General features: G+C 37.4%; 2 protein-coding genes across 6 annotated transcripts in view; one reads left to right on the forward strand and one right to left on the reverse strand.

The window, feature by feature from the left end:
- Window positions 1-10,097, reverse strand: part of ENKUR (enkurin, TRPC channel interacting protein) — a 54,292-nt gene extending 44,195 nt beyond the window's left edge. For 2 of the 4 annotated variants that reach the window (XM_082452948.1, XM_082452947.1), the window contains exons 1-2: window positions 9,240-9,891; window positions 1,016-1,161 (exon numbers count right to left, since the gene is read on the reverse strand). In XM_082452948.1, coding sequence (XP_082309074.1) covers window positions 1,016-1,161; window positions 9,240-9,316 — 223 coding nt within the window. In that variant the 5' untranslated portion in view covers window positions 9,317-9,891. Of the gene's footprint in view, window positions 1-1,015; window positions 1,162-9,239; window positions 9,892-9,970 lie in introns of those variants that run through there. The other 2 variants (XM_082452950.1, XM_082452949.1) reach the window with 2 other exon arrangements.
- On the forward strand, window positions 10,093-21,295 carry THNSL1 (threonine synthase like 1). 2 transcript variants are annotated; one of them, XM_082452832.1, is made up of 2 exons: window positions 10,093-10,191; window positions 17,421-21,295. In XM_082452832.1, the coding sequence occupies exon 2, from the start codon at window positions 17,469-17,471 to the stop codon at window positions 19,698-19,700; it is 2,232 nt and encodes a 743-aa protein (XP_082308958.1). In that variant the 5' UTR covers window positions 10,093-10,191; window positions 17,421-17,468; the 3' UTR covers window positions 19,701-21,295. The 2 variants fall into 2 exon arrangements, with proteins under 2 accessions (XP_082308958.1, XP_082308957.1); XM_082452831.1 differs by lacking the exon at window positions 10,093-10,191 and adding an exon at window positions 14,927-15,029.
- The last annotated feature ends 1,232 nt before the right edge of the window (window positions 21,296-22,527 follow it).

Raw genomic sequence — 22,527 nt, forward strand, 5'->3', positions numbered from 1 at the left:
TGAGCCTGACAGTTGCTTCGACAACTGATAGTAACGGTTGTAGTTTTCATCTCTTGGAGAAAAGACTAGACAGGGTTTAGATGCTGAGCTATCTTGCCCACTGAGGTTTAGAACTCTTCTTATGATCCTTGTTATTGAAGTCATATAGCTAGTTATGAAGATGGTGGGGCATGTGGTGCTGGAGGTGGGGTTTTACCAGATAGTCCAAGATGTAGTTCAAGATGCTTGCACCATCAAAGGAAAGTCTATTTGGGGGGCAACTTGGCATTCTCCACTCTCTTTTTCTACTACATTGTGGGTCTTTTTGAGAACATTTATTTAAAAATATTTTTTCACTGAAGTATAGTTGATGTATAATATTGATATTATATAAGTTACAGGTGTACAATATAGTGATTTTAAAGGTTATACTCCATTTATAGTTATTATAAAATATTGGCTATATCCCCTATGTTGTACAATATATCCTTGTATCTTATTTTATACATAATATTGTACCTCTTAACCCCCTACTTCTGTTTTGCTCCCTCCCTCTTCCCTCTCACAACTGATAACCACTGGTTTGTTCTATCTGTGAGTCTGCTTCTTTTCTGTTATATTCACAAGTTTGTTGTATTTTTTAGATTCCACACATACGTGATGTCATACATTTCCCTGTCTGACTTCTTTCACTTAGCATAATACCCTCCAAGTCCACCCACGTTGCTGCAAATGGCAATATTTCATTCTTCGTTATGGTTGAGTAGTATTCCATTGTATACATATACCACATCTTTATCTATTAATCTGCTGATGGGCACTTAGGTTGCTTCCATGTCTTGGCAACTGTAAATAATGCTGCTATGAACACTGGGGTGCATCTACTATGTTCTTGACTTCTGCTTTCTCCTAGTCTCTCAAATTCTGTTAATATGAGGTAAAGTTGCTATCACTGTAAACATTTAATATTCACAGACAAAATAATTTTAAATTATCTGCTAATACTTTTAATATTAAAAAGAGTGATAAAACCTACTGGGCGGTAGAGTTTTTTCCTTTGAATGTTTCTTCAGGAAATCCTTTGGAGAAGGTACTTCAAGTTTTGCTGGTCCCATAGTTTTCATTGCAGTTTTAAATTTTTGCTTGTCATCTTTTACAGCTGCCTTAAAAACTGATACATACCTAAAATTTAAAAAAAAAGTTGTAGCATTTATATTTCTAATAAAAATTATTTAAAGTTTAAAAAAAGATATACATTTCTAATTTATATATATCTATATTCATTTGGAGATAGCCATAAAGCATAATTATCTGAATTATCTGAGCCCTGTCCATCAGGCTTAGGCAATCTAGATGGAACCTTTGCCCTAAGAAAAATGTGCCAGGATAAAGATGGTCATAGTAGTTCCTTATTATGCTTTGAATATGTGTAGCATCTATAGTGATGTCACCGCTCCCATTCCTGATATTGGTAATTTATGTCTTCTCTTTTTTTTTTTTTTTTTTTTTGCTGATAAGTCTAGCTAAGGGCTTATTAATTTTATTGATTTCTTAAAAAACCAGCTTTTCATTGATTTTCTTTAATGTTCACATGTTTTCCATTTCAGTGATTTCTGCACTGATCTTTACTATTTCTCCTTATTTGGAGTTTAATTTGCTTTTCTTTTTCAATTTTTTTTTTTTTTTTTAGTTTCTTAAGGTACAAGTTTAGATATTTGACTTTAAACCTTTATACTTATTTAACAGAAGCTATAAAATTAAAAAATACCTTTTTAATTCCCTTCTGATATCTTCTTTGGCTTAGGAGTTTGTTTAGATGTGTTTTGCTTAATCTCCAAATATTTGGGGATTTTCTAGATACCTCTTTGATTTCTAATTAATTTCTATTGTGGTTAAAGAATATAATTGTAAAATTTCAATCCTTTAAGATTTTCTGACACTTGTTTTATGGCACAAAGCATAGTCTATCGTGGTAAATGTTCTACATACACTGGAAAAGAAAGTGCACACTGCTGCTGTTGGCTGTAGTGTTCTATAAATGACAATTAGGTCAAACTGGTTAGAAGTATTTTCAAGTGTTCTAATAATCATTGAAAGAGAGATGTTGAAATCTCTGACTATAATTGTGGATTTGTCTATTTCTTCTTTTAGTTCTATCGGGTTTTGCTTCATGTATTTTGAAGCTCTATTAGTAGGTGCATAGCATTTAGAATACCTTCTTGAAATACTAATCACTTCAATATTATAAAATAATACTCTATATCCCCTTTAAAATTCTGTACTCTAAAAATCTACTCTATCTGATATTAATATAACCAGTTCACATTCCTTTGATTTATGGTAACAGTATTTTTCCATTCTTTCACTTTTTACTTACTTGTGTCTTTATTTTTAAGGGGATTTTCTTAAGGAAAGCACAGAATTTTTATCCTTTCAAAGGGTTTCATTTCTTTGTTGTATTTAGACCATTCACATTTAATGTGATTTTTAAAATATGTTTGTGTTTAAATTTTCCATCTTGCTATTTCTTTTCTACATACCCCATTGCTGGTTCTTCCTTATTTTATTCTGCCTTATTTTTTGTTTTTGTTTTATTTTGTGGAAGTTCTAACGTTTACAATATACATGTTTAACTGATCACAGCCTACCTTCAAGTATTATTATGTCACTTCACATAGGACATAAGAACTTTACAAGGGCTTCCCTGGTGGCATAGTGGTTGAGAATCTGCCTGCTAATGCAGGGGACACGGGTTCGAGCCCTGGTCTGGGAAGATCCCACATGCCGCGGAGCAACTAGGCCCGTGAGCCACAACTACTAAGCCTGAGCGTCTGGAGCCTGTGCTCCGCAACAAGAGAGGCCACGATAGTGAGAGGCCCGCGCACCGCGATGAAGAGTGGCCCCCACTTGCCGCAACTAGAGAAAGCCCTCGCACAGAAACGAAGACCCAACACAGCCAAAAATAAATAAAATAAATAAATTTTAAAAACAACAACAAAAAAAACGCAAATGAGTTTTAAAAAAAAAAAAGAACCTTACAAAAGAATACTTGCATTTACCCCCCGCCACCTTTATCCTAATGTTCTATGTGTGTTATAAAACCCGTAATTCATTGTGATTACTTTCCCTTTAAAAAGCCAAAGAAATTAAAAAGAAATTCAGAAGTAAATTTACAAAGAAGAAACTTTAATTATTTACCCATATATTTACCATTTTATGTGTTATTTCATTGTGTAAATCCAAATTTCCAACTCATACCCTTTTCTTATGCATTATGGACTTTTAAACTTCTGGCTTCCACTGTTTCTGATATTTGCTGACCTTCTTTCTTCCTCTGTATGTAATGTTTCTTTTTTCCTTGGCTGTTTTTAGGATTTTTCTCTTTATTACTGGTTTTAAGAAATTTTATGTTAATGGCCCTTGGTATGGTTTACTCCCCCTCCTCTTGCTCCTCCTCCTTCTCCTTTTCCTGCTTGGGGTTCATTATGATTCTTGGATTTGTGGATTTAGAGATTTCATTAATTTTGTCAAAATTTCAACCATTATTCAAATATTTCTTCTGTATCTCTCTACTCTCCTTCTGGGGCTCTAATTACACTTGTGTTAGGTTGCTTGATGTTGTCCATAGCTCACTGATTCTGTTTTCCTTTTCAGTTTTTTTTTCCCTCTCATTTTCATTTTGTATTGTTCTAGTATAACTATGTCTTCAAATTCAACAATATTTTCTTCTTCAGCGTCTTAGCTGCTGTTATTCCCATTAAGTATACTATTTTCGATTTAGACATGGTATTACTTATGTCTTCAAGTTAGATTTGGGGTTTTATTTACCCTTCTATTTCTCTCCATATCTTGCTCATGTTTTCCTCTGTCTTTTTGAACACATGGAGAATATTTAAAATAGTGGTTTTAATCTCCTTGTCTACTAATTCTCTCATTGATGTCATTTCTTTGTCTGTTTGTATTGACTGATTTTTCTCTTGGTTATACATTGTACTTCTGGGTCCAGGAGCTTTTAGTCTATTTCTGATTTGGCCCTACTACTGAGGCAATATATTTCTGAGGGCACTACTCAACCCCTTGCATCTTAGGAGGAGTCTCCACTCTGGTTGGTGGGAATATAAACTTTATCTGGCTCTGCTGCCTTCTGTTGGTTATTTCCCTGGCCTTGGTAGTTTCAACATACAAAAGTACTGTCAACCAAAGACTTCAGGGAAATTCTCCTGCATACTTCTATAGTTCTCTATATATGTAGTTCTTTCCTCTCTGGTACTCTTGTGCTGTGAACTCTACATGCCTTGACCACATCAAACTCTGAACTCTGTTTCTTTAACTCAGGGAAACTGCTGGATTTTGTTTTAATTTCTCTTTCCTGGACTTTTGTCTGGAGAGTCTCTCCAGAGAGTATGTTGAGACAATTGTAGGGCTTGTTTCCCTTCTCTTAGGGGTGATTGCTCTGTGTTGCCTATTGTCCAGTGCCTGAAAAACCACTGTTTTACATATATTTTTCTGGTGTTTTAGTTGTTTAAGGTGAGAGGGTAAATTCCACTCTTGATTGGAAGCAGAAGTTCAGCTATACCACTTTTTTTTTTTTTTTTTTTAAATTTTTATTTATTTATGGCTGTGTTGGGTCTTTGTTTCTGTGTGAGGGCTTTCTCTAGTTGTGGCAAGTGGGGGCCACTCTTCATCGCGGTGCGCAGGCCTCTCACTATCGCGGCCTCTCTTGTTGCGGAGCACAGGCTCCAGACGCGCAGGCTCAGTAATTGTGGCTCACGGGCCTAGTCGCTCCGCGGCATGTGGGATCTTCCCAGACCAGGGCTCGAACCCGTGTGCCCTGCATTGGCAGGCAGATTCTCAACCACTGCGCCACCAGGGAAGCCCAGCTATACCACTTTTAATAATTTGTATTCTCATCTTACTATATAGGTAAGTTTGTGTGGAGAAACATTAAATTGTTTCTTGCTTTTAGAAGCCTTTCCTCAATCATGAACTAAATGGCTGGGAATTAATTATGGTCCAAACTGAATGAGCTCACTAGATACCATCAGGAAATAATGTTCAATCCAAATCTGTGCCTTGAAATTCCCATGGAAGTTGGAATTGGCAGATATGATCCCTTAATAAAATAACTTCCTCTGGAGTAAAAAGGAGTGCATATACTCTCACCTTTTTAAAATTTGCAATCTTGTGATTCATTACACTATTTTGTGTGAGTTGAAAGCTCACCATCTGTTATAGAAAACAAGATATTCTATTCTATATGAATAATAATTTTGTAATTTTTCCAAATTACAAAAATTTTTTTAAATGATGAAACTAATGTAATGGTATATGTCAATTATATCTCAACAACAACAAGAAGGAATAAAGATCTAGGTTCCCTCCATCTCCTCAATTCATTTTCCAGAAAAAATTCTGTTTTCTATATCTCTATTTATGTATGAATTGTAACTTGATTTTTAAAACTTAATATAGGGGCTTCCCTGGTGGCGCAGTGGTTAAAAATCCGCCTGCCAATGCAGGGGACACGCATTCAAGCCCTGGTCCGGGAAGACCCCACATGCCACGGAGCAACTAAGCCCGTGTGCCACAACTACTGAGCCTGTGCTCTAGAGCCTGCGAGCCACAACTACTGAGCCCACGTGCCACAACTACTGAAGCCCGCGCGCCTAGAGCCTGTGCTCAGCAACAAGAGAAGCCACCGCAATGAGAAGCCCGCGCACCACAACGAAGAGTAGTCCCTGCCCACTACAACTAGAGAAAGCCCGTGCACAGCAACAAAGACCCAACACAGCCAAAAATAAATAAATAAAATAAATTTATTTTTTAAAAAACTTAATATAATGTGATACCTTTCCATATTAGTACACATAAAGCTTACTTTCTTTTCTTTTTTTATTGCATGAAAGAGTCTTTAAATTCTATAGCACTTTACAATTTTCAAAAGTTTCACCCACATCATTTCATATAATCCCATAATAATCCTTTTTTCCCCCACCCCCTATATTACCCTTCCCCCCTTCCCTCTCCCCACTGGTAACCACTAGTTTGTTCTCTATTTCTGTGAGTCTGCTTCTTTTTTGTTTTATCCACTAATTTGTTATATTTTTTAGACTCCACATATAAGTGATATCATACAGTATTTGTCCTTCTCTGTCAGACTTATTACACTTAGTAAAATGCCCTCCAAGTCCATGCATGTTGCTGCAAATGGCAAAATTTCATTCTTCTTTTTATGGCGGAGTAGTATTCCATTGTATATATATACCACATCTTCTTTATCCATTCATTTATTGATGGACACTTAGCTTGCCTCCACTATACTTTCTTTTCAATAGTTGCATTTTATTCCATTTTCTGGATAGTGTGGTTTTATTATAAAGATCCAGAGGGTGACTTTATTAGACAACTGGCCTTACTTTCTACTTTTTATTAGATGTGGGCTATAGATTAATTATTCTAAAACTAAAGTTATCTTCAATAGATGTATCATACTTGCACTTATTTTCTTGCCAATAGTCACCACATAGTCATATTAAATCTGTACATACACAGTTCTAGAGCAGTTTATCTTAAAAAGCACACAGAGAAATACAGACCAAGAGTTGGTACAGATTGAGATTTTTTTTATCCTAATGGGTTAGATGAACATCTGGTTAACTACTGTTTTTTGTTTGTTTTGTTTTAAATGTCAGGCCAATATTATTGCAGCACTAGTCAATTGTGTAGAATTTTGGGACCTAGACTGCTCATAGCTCATTGTTCAACGGGAAGAGGGTGCCCTTCATCCCACTTTGATTACATATATCCATTTTCTAAATTCTCATTTAGCATCTGCATCTCTCATTAGGGTTTTCAATAATATATGGTTTTATTGTTAACCAACATTTTAATGTTTATCTTTCAGTTCCCCAAGGAGCCTGTAACATCTGAGGTAAGGGAGATCACAGTGCTGTCAATTGTTGGTTTCCCCAAGGAATCCACCTCTTTGTGAAAGCTGGACGATCATCTTGCCAGTCTTGCAAAGAGCTGCAGTGAGCTTTATTGAAGCTGGGTTTATAACTCAGTGATGCAAACAAGGCTCGCAGCTTAATATATTTCTTTCTTAGCATGAATTTGTACTGCAGTAAGGGGATTGGGTAAGGGCAAGTATGTGTTATTGTGGTGAGAAAGAATTGGTTAAATGTTTTATTATGCTCTGTTTTTTATAAATTAGTGTTTTGCATGCATGACATCTTGTCAAATTAAAAACTCATGGTTGTGCTGACAGTGTAGGCTAACTTCACCCTAATGCAATGAGTTCTTTGCCATCACATTTGGATGCCTTCTGCTCCTTTCACCGTAGGTTAGTTTTTTCTCCTTACTCCTTCAGAGTAAACCAAGGAGTTTGTGCTGTCACTCCAACATTGCCCAAGGGCAATGTTATACACTAATAGGGGTTCAGTAAGTGCTTGCCAAATGAATAAAGATTTTTCCTATAAGATTTCTTGAAAAAGTCACCTAGATGCAGTAAAGCTTTTAAATTTACCAAAAAACAAAACACCTATTTAATAAACTATCTTAACATTCAAATACAGTATTCTATGGAAAATATAATCTGTCAGTGAGTTATACAAAGAAACTTTATCTTGTACAATATACAGGAATTTTTGACCAAAAGTCCATTCAGCAATAGTTAATTTGAACACTTCTCATAAACTCTGCAACTGTACCATATCGTACTTTGAAGTCCTATTTCTAATTTCTACCAGATTTTGAGACGCTAATGAAAAACAAAATAGGTACTGGTTTGGTTAAAAACAGATACTCAGGCTTAAAAATGGAAGGATCTGCCCTCTTGTTGAAGATGTTATGCACCCCAAGTAATTACTAGTAAAGATAATTGATAATTAGATGTGAAAGACCTTAAAGATTATCTAGTTCATTTAGTTTGTTTTACAGATCAGAAAACAAATGAAAATGTATTCATGATCACAAAACCAATTAGCTGCAGAGCCTGTTTTTTTCTGTTTTTTTGTTTTTAGCCCAGTGCTCTTGAAATGCGGTTTTGATTTGGATCAGGAAAAAGAGAAAGGTAAAAGCTGCAAAAATCCTAGGAGGAATGCGATTTTCTCTATCAGTTACCTTCTTTTCTCCCCATAGATTTAAGTAAGCGCTAAGTCCCAGGAGACTAACTGGGATGTTTACTGTGTGGTTACCTTTTCGAAATTTGGGGAATTAAAGGGGGTCCTAACACCTACATGAAAATCTTAACTCAGTTACATATTTTTGGGTCTCTATCAATCCACTCTTCCTTCCATCAACTATCAGATCAAAAAAAGACCTTAGAGGGACTTCCCTGGTGGCATAGTGGTTAAGAATCCACCTGCCAATGCAGGGGACACGGGTTCGAGCCCTGGTGCAGGAAGATTCCACATACCGTGAAGCAACTAAGCCCGTGTGCCACAACTACTGAGCCTGCGCTCTAGAGCCCATGAGCCACAACTACTGAAGCCCGTGTGCTACAACTATTGAAGCCCACGCGCCTAGAGCCTGTGCTCCGCAACAAGAGAAGCCACCGCAGTGAGAAGCCCGCACACGGCAACAAAGAGTAGCCCCCGCTCGCCGCAACTAGAGAAACCCCGCATGCAGTAATGAAGACCCAATGCAGCCAAAAATAATAAATTTATTTTTAAAAAAAGAAAGAAAATGACAACTTAGTTAACAAAAAAAAAAGACCTTAGAAACGATCTCATCCATTTATTTTGTTTCACCAATCAAAAAACTGAGGCTCAGAAACAAACAGGAATTTATATTTGACAATACTCTTGGGGAAAAAAAGTAAGTATTATCCCTTTATAGAGGGAGCAGCAGTGTAGTCAGAAACAAAACAATGAACTCCTGAAACCAAGTTTCAAGCATCCTAACACAGGATAATAAAATTGTGATTTTCTCTTTTCAACAATAAGAAATTTCAGGCTATGATGTATGCCACATCATACACGAACAATTAAATTACAAACACTCACACACGTATTAAAAGGAGGCTAACATAAGAAAACGGCCCTCTCACAGCACCAGGCCACCCTCTCTGTGAATTGTGAGATGCTAAATACTTATATTTTGCAAACTCTTCTTTAAGAAGTTGTCATCCAAGGCTACTTCATTGAGACAAAAATACATGTTATCTCGTTTTGAGAGTGATATGACGCTTATTTAATCCTGAAATGGAACAATAATTCCCCATTCTTGTTTCAAGTGGTAATCTTCGCTTACCCACATACCTAGGAGGCGGGGGAGGTTCCTTCCAGTCACTGGGTATGAGGTTATAAATGCTCTCAGAAGAGCACGTTGGATCCATGGCCACCAAATGAGTCCTTAAAACTACTCAGCTTTTTTCTCAATATACCAATATCTCCATCCCTTTCTTCATCGCTTCCCCTTTCCTCTCCTACTCTCTTGCCTTCTCAAGGAACTAAGCCTTCTTTCACACAATTCCCCTTTGACCTCTTCTTAGCTGTCCTCTCTTGGGAAGAAAATAAAATATCTCTTCTATTACTCTTGGGATCACTTAGCGTTGTTGACGGCGCGACTGCCCTGGAAACAGTTACTAGGCAACGGGGAAGTGGAAGGTGGCCCTGCAAACTACCTTTCCTCTCTTCCCTCTCTCTGCAGCTCCTTTTCTCTCAGAGAAGTTCAACCCGAAAACCACTGTTTATATGTACCTTTGGTAGTAAAGGGGTGAAGAGTGGCGTCCCCTTAAAAATGTTGCTCTTTCCTGTTTCTGTATATTTGGAGAAAAAGATAAACTCTACCAGAGACACGCGCAGCAGCAAAGCTGGCGTGCAGACGCCGCACAATAACATTCTTGTGCGCAGGTGCCAACCCGGTGGGGGCGGGGCGAGCGGCTGAGGCCACGCTGACGCACGTCCGACGTCGGGAGTGGGACGAGGGTGGGAGGAGCCCGAGGAACGGAGCGGGCTCGGGTGGGTGGAGCGCGGGACGAGTCACGTACCCGGTGCTGGGCTGCTCCGGCGGTGGGCGTCGCACGAGGACGCGGAGGCCGACCTCGGCGCAGGCGCAAAGGCCGCTGTGCGGAAGCTGGGTGGGCCTAGCGAGGCCTGGGACCGAGGGTGTGGGCCGTCCTGGGCGGGCGCCCGAGGTGGCACTGGCGGCTCCCGGACGCTCCTTCCCATTTCCTTTCCTTTCCCCCGTCTTCTCAGTGTGATTTTCTTGGTGAGTTATTTGAGGAGAAAGGGAAACTGTAGAAACCAGTTCATTCCCATCGCATGCCTTTCCCGCTCCGCGCCTTCCCCTTTGCGCTGCTCGGCGGTGATCCCAGCGCTCTGTCCGCGCCTGCCTTCCCGGCTGCTTACGTCCCGGGCTCAGCCCTGCCGCCACCTGTGCGGGCGCGCCCGCGCCCCGCCGTCCTCCCGGTTCACCTGTCGCGGCCCGTCCTCCCCTGGGCCACCTGCCTCCCTTTCTCCCGCACCTCGCCCCTTCTCCGCCAGTTTACCTCTTGATCGGGCCCCTCCTCTTAGGTCTTTGTTTTTTAAACGAGAAGCCTAAGCCTGAGGGAGAAGCCTTTTAAACGGGCCCTTGAGTTGTTGCCCTTTTTTTTTTTTTTTTTTTTTTTTTTTGGTGTCCCTTTTTGAAAACGATCTTAGGTTTTATTCCGTTTGAACCATTTGGTCTTCCGTGAACCTACTTATTCGCATATGACTGCTGAAGGAAGCTCACCATCCCGAGGCTTTGAAAGACATTTTGGCAATATGGTTCTGAACTAACCTTATAGAGGCCACTCTGCCCGAAGGGACTAAGGATGCTCTAAGATAAGGGAAGGCCAGTTTTGGTCATCTCACTGCCAGGGTGCTCGGTGGAGCGATTAAAACAGCCTGGTGGCTTGGTTAACTTAAAAGGGTTTGCTGAATGTGTGGGTCCTTATCATCTTGGGCTCTTAGTGAATTTCATTAGACAAGAATAAATTTAGTTTTTTCTTATCCAGTCGGTCAGGTTTTTATTTTTTATCCCAGGCGTTTAACAAACATTTTATTTCAGATGATTGGCACCTTGGGGGTAATGCTCCTGTTCTTCACATCGGATTTTCTGTTTTGAAACAAAACAGTTTATATGTATATGCCACTTTGCCCTTTTCCTTTCCACTTTGAGTATTTTACGTTTTTGGGTTTTTTGCTTAGCATGTATAGAGAAGAATAATGTTCTCTCTATATGCTGAGATTTGAACTAAGGACTCAGAATGATAATACCGTTAAGCCAAGTGGACAGTCATTGGCCAAAGTTTATAAACTTTCTAATTAGAAGGAACGTTTTAGGACTGTTTATGTGAATCAGTTCCTAAAAGAGCCAGTAAAGGCAAAGCATGATTTCTCCAGTTAGTAAGCACCCACTGGCTTTAGCTAGTCTTGACTTTCTGCTGTTAATGAATACAGTAATTTCACTGATGTCAGTATATTTATTATGGTTTTAAAAATACTAAACAGACTTTAAGGTCTCTATGTAGTGTATTCAGTGCACCATTTTTTTTTTTTTAAGATGTTAGCTATGAGTTTTTCTTTTTTTTTTTTTATTAATTAATTAATTTATTTTTGGCCGTGTTGGGTCTTCGTTTCTGTGCGAGGGCTTTCTCTAGTTGCGGCAAGCGTGGGCCACTCTTCATCGCGGTGCGCGGGCCTCTCACTATCGCGGCGTCTCTTGTTGCAGAGCACAGGCTCCAGACGCGCAGGCTCAGTAGTTGTGGCTCACGGGCCTAGTTGCCTCGCGGCATGTGGGATCTTCCCAGACCAGGGCTCGAACCCGTGTCCCCTGCATTAGCAAGCAGATTCTCAACCACTGCGCCACCAGGGAAGCCCTCAGTGCACCATCTTAATGAAGTTGTTAAATCATTTGGAAAGGAACTTATTTTCCTTTAGATACTTGGTCTGTAATTCTTGCCTTTTGAAAGTATGTTTACAAAGAATACATTTCTAATTTTTATAATTCCCTCAAAATGGCAGTCCTGTTCAAGGAAATGCCTATGTTCAGTATGTCCACAGAGAATTAGTATTGGTGTACCATCAGAGGTCGTGAACTTTTTCTGTAAAGGGCTAGATAATAAATATTTTAGGCCTTTGCAGGCCAGATGGATCCTTTCGAAACTACTCAGCTCTACCATTATAGCTCAAAAGCAGCCAAAGACAATACTTAACAAATGAAAAAAATGAATGAGCAAAGTTTTGTTCCCATGAAACTTAATTTACAAAAATAGGGGTGGGCCAGATTTGGCCTGTGGTTGTAGTTTGCACAGACCCCTTATATGAATGGTTGTACATACAAATTAGGTTTTTTCACTAAGTATTATTTTAATCTACTTAAATGAATAAAATAGGCAGAGGTGGGACTATAAATAGGACAATTGGGAGGAAAATAAACCCTTTCTAAAGACATATTCTTTACACTATTTTTCTAAGTTATAGAATTCAAAGGGTACTTAAAGAGGCTTTTGAATTAGATACGCAAGACCTTAAAGAGAATATTTAAGAGCGTTAAGACTACCAACAGGAAAGGCTTAGTCAGCTTGATTCTAAGATAAAGGCAAAGATGAGTGGTGAACTTGGAAAATACTTTCATTGTAAGACCCCTGTGATTACCACATGGCACTGAAGTGTGGTCCTTCCTCCTTGCTGTTTCAGTCAGCTGACTGACTGAAGGCTTGTTAAGAGGATTTTTACTTAGTAGTCATAAGCAGCAAAGCTTCTAACCTTCTGGTTAGTTTATATACTAATGTATTTGCATTTTTTTCATATTACTTATGGGAAAACAATTTATTGTAAAAATGCAGTAATTTTGAAAGAATTTTTTAAAAACCTTAGAATGTCTTTCTTCCTAAAATAGTGGACTAGATTTAGTCATTCTTAGAAATTTAAATAGAGATTGTATTAAAACAGGATGACAAGTATAATCATGGCATAAATATTTTCAAAAGTTCATTGAACTGTAGCCAGTTCTCATCATGAAATAATTTTTGAAGTGCTATGTCTTATGTTTTATTTTGGGAGAGTAATAACAAATATTTTAAATGGGTGACAAATGCTAAATCATTTTCACTAAATAGATTTTGACAATTTCCCAGAAGTATTCTAGGTAATTTTATAATGGAATTGAAAATTTCTGGACTATTTTGGAAGTAAAAATTGATAATGGGTTTAATATAATTTTGGCTGATTATCAGTCATCTAGTGGTAAATGTAGGAAAATATCACTGTAAATAGTTTCCTGAAAATTAATATGTATTTCTGTTTTAAAAGTATATAACTTTGTTATCATTCTTAGGAAATAATTTAAAAACCTTTAAAAAAGTGGTTTCTGTACTTTTTTTCCCTTGAATTCTTCAGTTTTGATCAGCTTGCCACAGTAAAATTGTTAAATTTCATACTTGGAGGTCACACAGTACTTAAATTAATACGTACATGTGGACATTCTGTTTTTGTTTTTTAAAGTTCTTGCTGTGATACTGACACACCACTGCCTTTCCATTTATCTATTTGAATGGCAAGTGTCTTTCATGTCAAAAATGTGTCCATTAGAACTAGTGGATCAAAAAACTCCACTGTAAGTGATAAGAAAACCTATTTAAAAATTATTAATGTATAATGGAGTGGTATATATCTTCTATCCCCTGAGAAATTAGAGAGTTTACTAAAATATTTTTTGTGTAGGACTTGACTCTACAAAAAATATTTGAGAACATCAATGATTCAGTAAAACCTGAGTACTTAATGATCAAGAGATTTAGTCTTTAAGTACTGTTTTTGTTTCTTGACTCTTATGTGATTGACTTGCATTTAATTTGAAATAGTTTTGTTCTTTGGCTGAAGAAAAATTGCCTATTCATAACCCCTGTACTGAAAAACGTATTAAAATATAAGTAAATGAAAAAGTCTAATAGCATGGCTTTGAATCATAAAGGAAAATGATATGCAGTTGGTCCTCACTTTTCACAAGTTCTATATTTGTGAAGTCTACTCGCTAAAATTTATTTATAACCCAAAATTAATACTTGTAGCACTTTTGCAATCATTCATGGCCACGTGCACAGTGGTGAAAAATTTGAGTCACGAGATATGCATTCCAAGCTGGAGTTAAACAAGGTGATGCTCTGCCTTCTTGTTTCAGCTCCTACTATAAACCAGTGTCTTTTTTGAATTCTATTTAAGTGCCACATTTTTTGCATTTTTGTGCTTCTAGCTGGTGATTTTGCTGGTTAAAATGGCCCCCAAGCAGAGTGCCGAAGTGCTGCTCGTGTTCCTAAGGCACTAAGGCCACGATGTCCCTTACAGAGAAAATGTGTGTGTTAGATAAGTTTCCTTCAGGTGTGTGTTAAAGGCTGAGTTCAATGGTAGTGAATCACTATTTATATATATTAAATAAGACGTCTTTAAGCAGAGACACACATAAAACCTTACGTATTGATCGGTTGGCAAAAATGTTGTGACCAGAGGCTCACAGGAACCTAACCCTGTATTTCCCCTAGGAGCAATGGTTCAATATGCACTAATTCATATTCATGGTGACGTGATAGAACATAACTACCATGAATAATGAAAATTGACTACATTACCTCTTAAGTAAAAATGCAGTTTCCAGATAAAAGTTACATGCTGTGGGCATTATTCCATCTTCTCTTGTCTTTTGGTTTGCTTACAGTGGATGTTGAAACCCTAAAATGAGTTTGTGGCTAAATGTTACAAAATTTAGTATGTAGCTTCTTTAATTTTCTTTAAAAATGATAATGTTAGAGCACTTAATACCTGCCTTCTGCTAGTTTCAGGAAGATTTTCATGGTGAAGTAATGTTGATACAGAATAAGTTGAACTGTCATAATTTTCTACTTTGAATTCATATAAAACAAAGGAAGAATAAGGTTACGAAAGATAAGGTGAAGTTAACATGCATAATGTTTGTGTTACAGTCTTCTGCTTTTAATGGAGTTGATGTTAAGCACTGTAGCAACCAACATAAACTGGAAAAGATCAGATAAAAGATTTAATGCCCATAAAAACAAACCAGCTACTCAGGTAATACACAATTATTACCAATATAGACCTCAGAAAGTTATGCGTTGGGAACTAAAAAAGAAGACACTCTGTGATGTTATAAGCAAAAGCCACCTGAATAGGAGGTTAATCAGGCTGTTTTATACAGTGTCCTCAAAATAATGTGTTAAAGAAGAGTTCCAGAATAAAAGTAGTTTAATAAAAGAAATTGCTGATAGGGTTCAAGTGTACAGTTCTCTGATCCTTGGTTTGTTTCAGGGAAAGGATTAGACTGTGCTTGACAAAACAGTTCTTGATTCACAGACGAGTACCCCTGTTTTCTCTGAAGGTTTATAAACAAACCAAACCATAAAAAAATATGCCTAGCTTTGTGCCTAGCTATTCTGATTCAATTTATATGTTTTTAGTCTATTGTCATTGAGTGACAGTGGTTAATATTACTGTATAAATGGTCTTATGTGCCAGCCACCATGCTATGTGCTTTGAATTTATTATAAGATCATTTAAGTAGCCAAGAGGTACCCATGTGTGGCAGACACTTTGTTTGCGCTTTTTACAGGAGATATTATTGCATCTAAATCATGTAGTGATTCAGATGGATAAAACAACCTAAAAGAGTAATTCAGATACTCATTTCATAGCTTCAGTCCACTGATCACTAAACATACAGTTAAATCATTGAAAGTTTTAGGTGTCGTGTGAAAGATTTATATTTATCATTTGGTTATGTTGCCTTGTATATTGCTTTGTGGCAGAAATTCGGTACTGTCTAGTAAAACTTTATTTTTTTTTTTAGTAAAATTCTTTTTTATCATAAGATGCACATATTGGAAAAAGAGACAGTATTTTAATTTTTTAATAATAGTTTTAGGGAACCATGAAAAGGGTCAGTTTATTATTTTTCTGTACTTAAAAAATTTCAGATGGACATTTTAACAATAGACTGTGTGGAATTTTATGATACTGTTATGATTAACTTGAAATTTTTTCCCTTATAGATTCCACTTTTTGCAAAGATGGCTTTGCCTCAGCATCCACAAACTCTTCACCTAAGATTGGTTCCTGTGTGTCATATGTTTACAAGTCAGTGGGAGTTAAGCACATACAAGCTGAAAAGCCAAATAAGGAAATGTATTCCTTCTCTTAAAAGTTCTAATTTAAGTTAAATTCAGTGTTAGCTTAAAATAGTTTAAATGTTTTATTAGAGAACAGTTTGAGTAGCATAGATGATCAGAGTGGCAAATGACTGAAAGTTTTCAGAACATGTCTAAACATACGATCTGACATTTAATGTGGCTTAGTTGCATATTGGTTCTACCACAGAACACGTGAAAAGCCCCACTACATGTCTGTAAAGTTACTTTAGTCAATTTAAATAAACATTGCAGCAGTTATTAAATGGTACTTTACATATGACTAAAAATTTGACTTGTCTTGCATACATTTGTGTTTTAATGGTGAGTATATTTCCAAAGACAGGGATTTGACCAGTATGGGGAATTACAGAGCTTCTCTGGATGCCAGAATAAGTTTGTCCTCTTATCATTGGAAACATTCCTGAGTTTTTTTTGCTATCACTCTGGAGTCTGGAATTTGAGTTAAGTCTCTCCATTGATGATGTTTATAGGACAGAAATTAAAGTGATGGTCCCATGCAGAGAAGGTTATAGATATGTAGCCTTTGACTTTGCTGCTGATTATCAATTTTTCTTAAGTATCTGCATAATGTTATATCTTTCACTAGCTTTTTTTAAGGCCTTCAACATGAAAAATGTGTAAGAATGATTCTTAACAGTATGCATGTAAAAGGCATGTAAGAAAGAAAATGTCATACCTTTGCCCTATAGTTTGGAAAATTATTTAAGCATCTTATTTATTTATTTTTATAAACAAATGTTTTATTCTGGTTCCTTGTGAATTCTTTGACTAAGAAATTTATGAGTAACATGATAATCTATCAGCATTTTCATATAACTAAAGAGAAATTAAATATAAAGAGTATTGTTCAGCTTTTTGAATTGCAAGTAAATAGCATTCCAATTCCAAATAATCCTTATTTACATGGGTTATAAACCATGAGACAATTTTCATTATAGGAAAATAAATACTAATTTGATTTAGTATCTTTTTGAAAAAGCATCTATGATACGGCGTTTTCTGAATAAAGTGTTGCTCATAGTTACAAGTTGTTAAAGTTTTGATTACTCAATGTCTTGAGACTTGAAAAGATTGTTAAAAGGATAATATGAAATAAATGAGAATTTGGGTTTGAATACTTTTTTAAATATCCCATAAATTTGGAAGCATTTTAAACAGTTTATGTACTGTGGGCATGGTTATACTTAATCCTATTGGGATAGTCTTTTGAAATTAGTAACCAAATGTCTTTTTTGTTTGTTTTTATGTTTGAAAGGGCCAAAGCCAGTTTTTATGTTGGATTGCGCAGAAAAGTGAAAAGAGAATGCTCCACTTTAACCGATGTCAGCATCTGAAACAAATAACTCAGAAATGCTTTTCTAGTACACATGTGAAAACGGATAAACATGCACAGCTATTTCTTTCAAGAACCTTTGCACTTGCAGAATTAAGGAAGTCATGGCACTCAATCTACTCTCTTGTTGGAGACAAAAATATTATCCTGATGGGACCACCCGGTGCTGGGAAAACAACAGTAGGCAGAATAATAGGTCAGAAACTAGGTTGTTGTGTCATAGATGTGGATGATGATATCCTTGAAAAAACCTGGAATATGAGTGTGTCTGAAAAATTGCAGGATGTTGGTAATGAGCAATTTTTAGAAGAGGAAGGAAAAGCTGTGTTAAACTTCTCTGCATCTGGAAGTGTGATTTCCCTTACTGGGTCCAATCCAATGCATGATGCTAGCATGCGGCATCTGAAGAAAAATGGAATAATTGTTTATCTGGATGTACCTCCAATAGATATAGTTAGTCGTCTAAAATTAATGAAAATAGATAGGATTGTAGGTCAGAATTCTGGAACATCTATGAAAGACTTACTTAAGTTTAGAAGACAGTATTATAAGAAGTGGTACGATACTCGTGTTTTATGTGAAGATGGGGCTTCCCCGGAGGAGGTGGCTGACAAAGTGCTGAATGCAGTTAAAAGATACCAAGATGTGGACTCGGAAACATTCATTTCTACAAGACACATTTGGCCTAAAGACTGTGAACAGAAGGTTCCAACAAAATTCTTTAGTGAAGCTGTGATTGAGGGGTTAGCTCCTGATGGTGGACTTTTTGTTCCTGAGAAGGAGTTTCCGAAATTAAACTGTGGGGAGTGGAAAAGCCTCGTAGGAGCAACGTACATAGAAAGAGCACAAATACTCTTGGAAAAATGTATACATCCTGCTGACATACCTGCTTCCAGGTTGGGAGAAATGATTGAAACTGCTTATGGGGAAAACTTTGCCTGCTCAAAAATTGCCCCTGTCAGGCACCTGTCAGGCAACCAGTTCATCCTGGAGTTGTTCCATGGACCAACGGGATCATTTAAAGATTTGTCTTTACAGCTCATGCCCCATCTTTTTGCACACTGTATTCCACCAAGTTGTAATTACATGATACTTGTAGCCACCTCAGGAGACACCGGGAGTGCAGTCTTAAATGGCTTTAGTCGTCTTAGTAAGAATGACAAGCAAAGAATAGCCGTGGCCACATTTTTTCCTGAGGATGGAGTAAGTGATTTTCAAAAAGCACAAATAATTGGCAGTCAGAACGAAAATGGATGGGCAGTAGGTGTCAAGTCAGATTTTGATTTTTGCCAGACATCTATAAAAAGGATTTTTCAAGATTCTGATTTTACTGGCTTTCTTACTGTGGAATATGGAACAGTCTTAAGTTCAGCTAATTCCATAAACTGGGGCCGACTGCTTCCCCAAGTAGTTTATCATGCTTCTGCATACCTTGATCTCGTTAGCCAAGGATTTATTTCTTTTGGAAGCCCAGTCGATGTGTGTATTCCCACAGGAAACTTTGGTAACATTTTAGCAGCAGTGTATGCCAAAACCATGGGAATCCCTATTCGAAAATTTATTTGTGCTTCTAATCAGAACCATGTTTTGACTGATTTTATAAAAACAGGACATTATGATCTAAGGGAAAGAAAATCAGCACAAACCTTTTCACCAGCAATTGATATTCTCAAATCTTCAAACCTGGAGCGACATTTACACTTGATGGCTAATAAAGATGGACAATTAATGACAAGATTATTTAATCAATTAGAAGAGCAGCATCACTTCCAGATAGAAAAGATTCTAGTTGAGAAAGTTCAGCAGGATTTTGTAGCTGACTGGTGCTCTGAGGAAGAGTGCCTAGCAGCTATTCACTCCACCTACAATACTTCCGGGTATATTTTGGATCCACACACTGCTGTTGCAAAAGTAGTTGCAGACAGAATGCAAGATAAAACCTGCCCAGTGATCATCTCATCTACAGCTCATTACTCAAAGTTTGCACCTGCTATCATGCAGGCTTTAAAGATCAAAGAAATCAGTCAAACTTCATCAAGTCAGGTTTATTTACTGAGTTCATACAATGCATTACCTCCACCTCATGAGGCTTTATTAGAGAGAACAAAACAGCAAGAGAAGATGGAGTGCCAGGCCTGTGCAGCTGATGTGAATGTCCTGAAGAGTCACGTGGAAAAACTAGTACAAAATCACTTCATATAGAAGTTTTCTGAGTAAAAAAAATTTCTGGTGATAAGCATGCAATAATAGATCACAAAAGTTGATTTGGAATACAAATAACATTTTGTTTGTTATGTAAATATGTATGTCTATATGTAGATCTGTTATCTTTTGGAATTTCAATAGCCTAATCTCTAGATCTGAACATTATACCTACACATGCTCCTTGGATCCTTAATCTGGAAGTGACAGGTAGCATAGTGCACAGACCCTTGTGCTGTGCTTTGCACTCATGAGGGATATATCAGTTTCTACTCCCTCACCCCCACTTTTAAGCAGACCAAAATGTCTGGTATTCAATCTGGCAATTAAAACATTTAAGCCTAGTTGTTACGTAGTACATCTGTAACCATTACCAGTTCTCTATTGAATAGAAAGATAATTTACCACTCTAATGGTTAACTTCTCTGGAGGAAGTAGTAAGCTCATCTATTAAGAAAGGGCTAGTAGTGTTTTTGACTCTCCATTTCGGACTTGTAATTAATTATGTGTATTCTATGCTACCCAGATTAGATAAGTGCTCTGGCCTTCACTCCCCTTTGGATATGTATAGTTAAGGTGATGTAGTTTGAAAATCAAGACACAAGATTTAAATCCACGATGTAATAATCAACAGAACTACTTAGTAGTGGATACAGAAATAAAATTATGTATCTATTTCAAGAGAAAAGCTTTCCAAAATTCAGGGTATTTGAATAGTCTTCATGGAAGTATGTTTCTAGTTCTACCCGTTTTCCTGTATTATTTGGACTCCATTCCTATATAATTTGTCTATTGTCTCTCTTTTCAATGAACATTGTCTTTTTTGGTAACTAAAATCACATACAATTGATGCACATATTTAGTTTTTCCTTCTTTGTAGTAACAATACATTATAAACATGATTTACATTTGTGAATTTCCTGGGTGTTTTATTTCTGAATTAAAGATTATCAGTGAAAGGACCTGTTGTGTAATGGACTACTCTCAACCACAAGATGGCATTCCTAACATAATTTGTCTTTGCTGATAGCATTCTGCTTCATTTTCTGGGAGAACTACCTCCATAAAGAAACACATTACAGGGGCTTCCCTGATGGCACAGTGGCTAAGAATCCGCCTGCCAAGGCAGGGGACACGGGTTCAAGCCCTGGTCCGGGAAGATCCCACATGCCGCAGAGCAACTAAGCCTGTGTGCCACAACTACTGAGCCTGCGCTGTAGAGCCCACGTGCCACAACTACTGAGCCCGTGTGCCACAACTACTGAGCCTGCGCTGTAGAGCCCACGTGCCACAACTACTGAGCCTGCGTGCCACAACTACTGAAGCCTGTGTGCCTAGAGCCCGTGTTCCACAACGAGAGAAGCCACCGCAATGAGAAGCCTGCGCACTGCAATTAAGAGGGGCCCCCACTCACCACAACTAGAGAAAGCCCACGTGCAGCCACAAAGACCCAACACAGCCAAAAATAAATAAATAAACTTAAAAAAAAAAAAGAAACATATTACAAGTAGTCAAGAAAAAATTGTAATCGTTCAATGAGCAAAAACAATCTGTTTAAAAAATTTTTTAATTAAACTAATTATGTTAACTTTGGATCTATGGCTTCTAACAAGTACATTTTAAAACCAAAACTTGAAAACCAAGAGCCGTTACAAGAAAATAATGGAAGATTCAAAGTTTACTTATTCACATAGGTCTTAGTTATTTTATCATTTGCTTTTAAGAATATTTGTTTCAGTAAATGACATGTTTAGAAAATGCATGTAAATTATCCTGTGTGTATGAGAATGCACTATTTTTCTGAAAGTGGGAGGGACAGTGTTTAAAAAAAAATGACATGATTTTTGCCCACAAGAACTGTAGTTAAGGAGACAACATGTAAAATTAAATCATGTATTGATACAACACAGAAGAGTTATTGCAAGACAGGTCATGAGTAAGTGAAAAATGATACAGTCAAGAGCTGTAGGATTACCATGGACCAGTCAGAAAAGGCTTCACAGAGGACAGAGAAACAGAGGTAAGTCCTGAAGGATGGCAAGATTTTCTAGGTGAAAAGGAAAGGGAAATACATTTTAGGCAGACAAAGGAAATAGGTATGGTGAGTTGTTGAACAGGGCACCTGCCTTTATCTGTGGTTGGTTTGTTCTCTGTCCAAAACTTATTTCATGCCTTCACTTTTTCTTAAAACCAACTCTAGCCCTTCCCTCTCAGCTAAAAACCTTGCCTCAGTCAAGAGGGACAAGCCAGCAGTGAAGACATGGTTTCCCACCACCAAATGTCTAAATCTGCTGTACCTGTTTTCTCTGCTCGCCTGCCTGCCGCTGGGTTGAACTGGGTGGTATTCCTTCAGGTGTGTCTTGGCTTCTGTTCCCGTCAGGGCACTCACGTCACTTGCCTCATCAGTTCTCTCCTCTGCTGTTTCTTCAGCCTCTCCCCTCTGATGGAAGCTTGCTTTCTATGCCATTCAGATGCTCTCTTTTCATATCTTATAAAGCATAAGAGCAAAACAAAACTAAACATCCACATTTCCCCCCATCTACTCTTATATTTCTTTATGTTCCATTCAAGACCAAGCCTCTTCAAAAAGAGTTGTCTGCATATATGGTCTCCACTTTCTTACCTCCCATTTTCTCCAGAGTATGTAAAGTACACTCACAGTTTAAGGAGGAATAGTAAACAACCATGTGCCCCACACCTTGCTTTATGAATAGACCATTCCTCCTCTCTGACACCCGCTGTGGCTCCTCTTTGATTACATTTACTTCTCTCCCTCAGAGGTAACCACTATCCTAAATTTTCTCTTCATCATTCCCTTGTTTGTATT

Source organism: Balaenoptera physalus (genome assembly GCF_965194825.1).
Source record: "Balaenoptera physalus genome assembly, chromosome: 2".
Lineage (NCBI taxonomy): Eukaryota > Metazoa > Chordata > Mammalia > Artiodactyla > Balaenopteridae > Balaenoptera > Balaenoptera physalus.

Coding starts and splice junctions, on each gene's coding strand:
- THNSL1 (XM_082452831.1), top strand. CDS start 14,937: ATGGAGTTGATGTTAAGCACTGTAGCAACCAACATAAACTGGAAAAGA. Junction 15,030..17,420: donor AAAACAAACCAGCTACTCAG/GTAATACACAAT, acceptor TATGTTTGAAAG/GGCCAAAGCCAGTTTTTATG.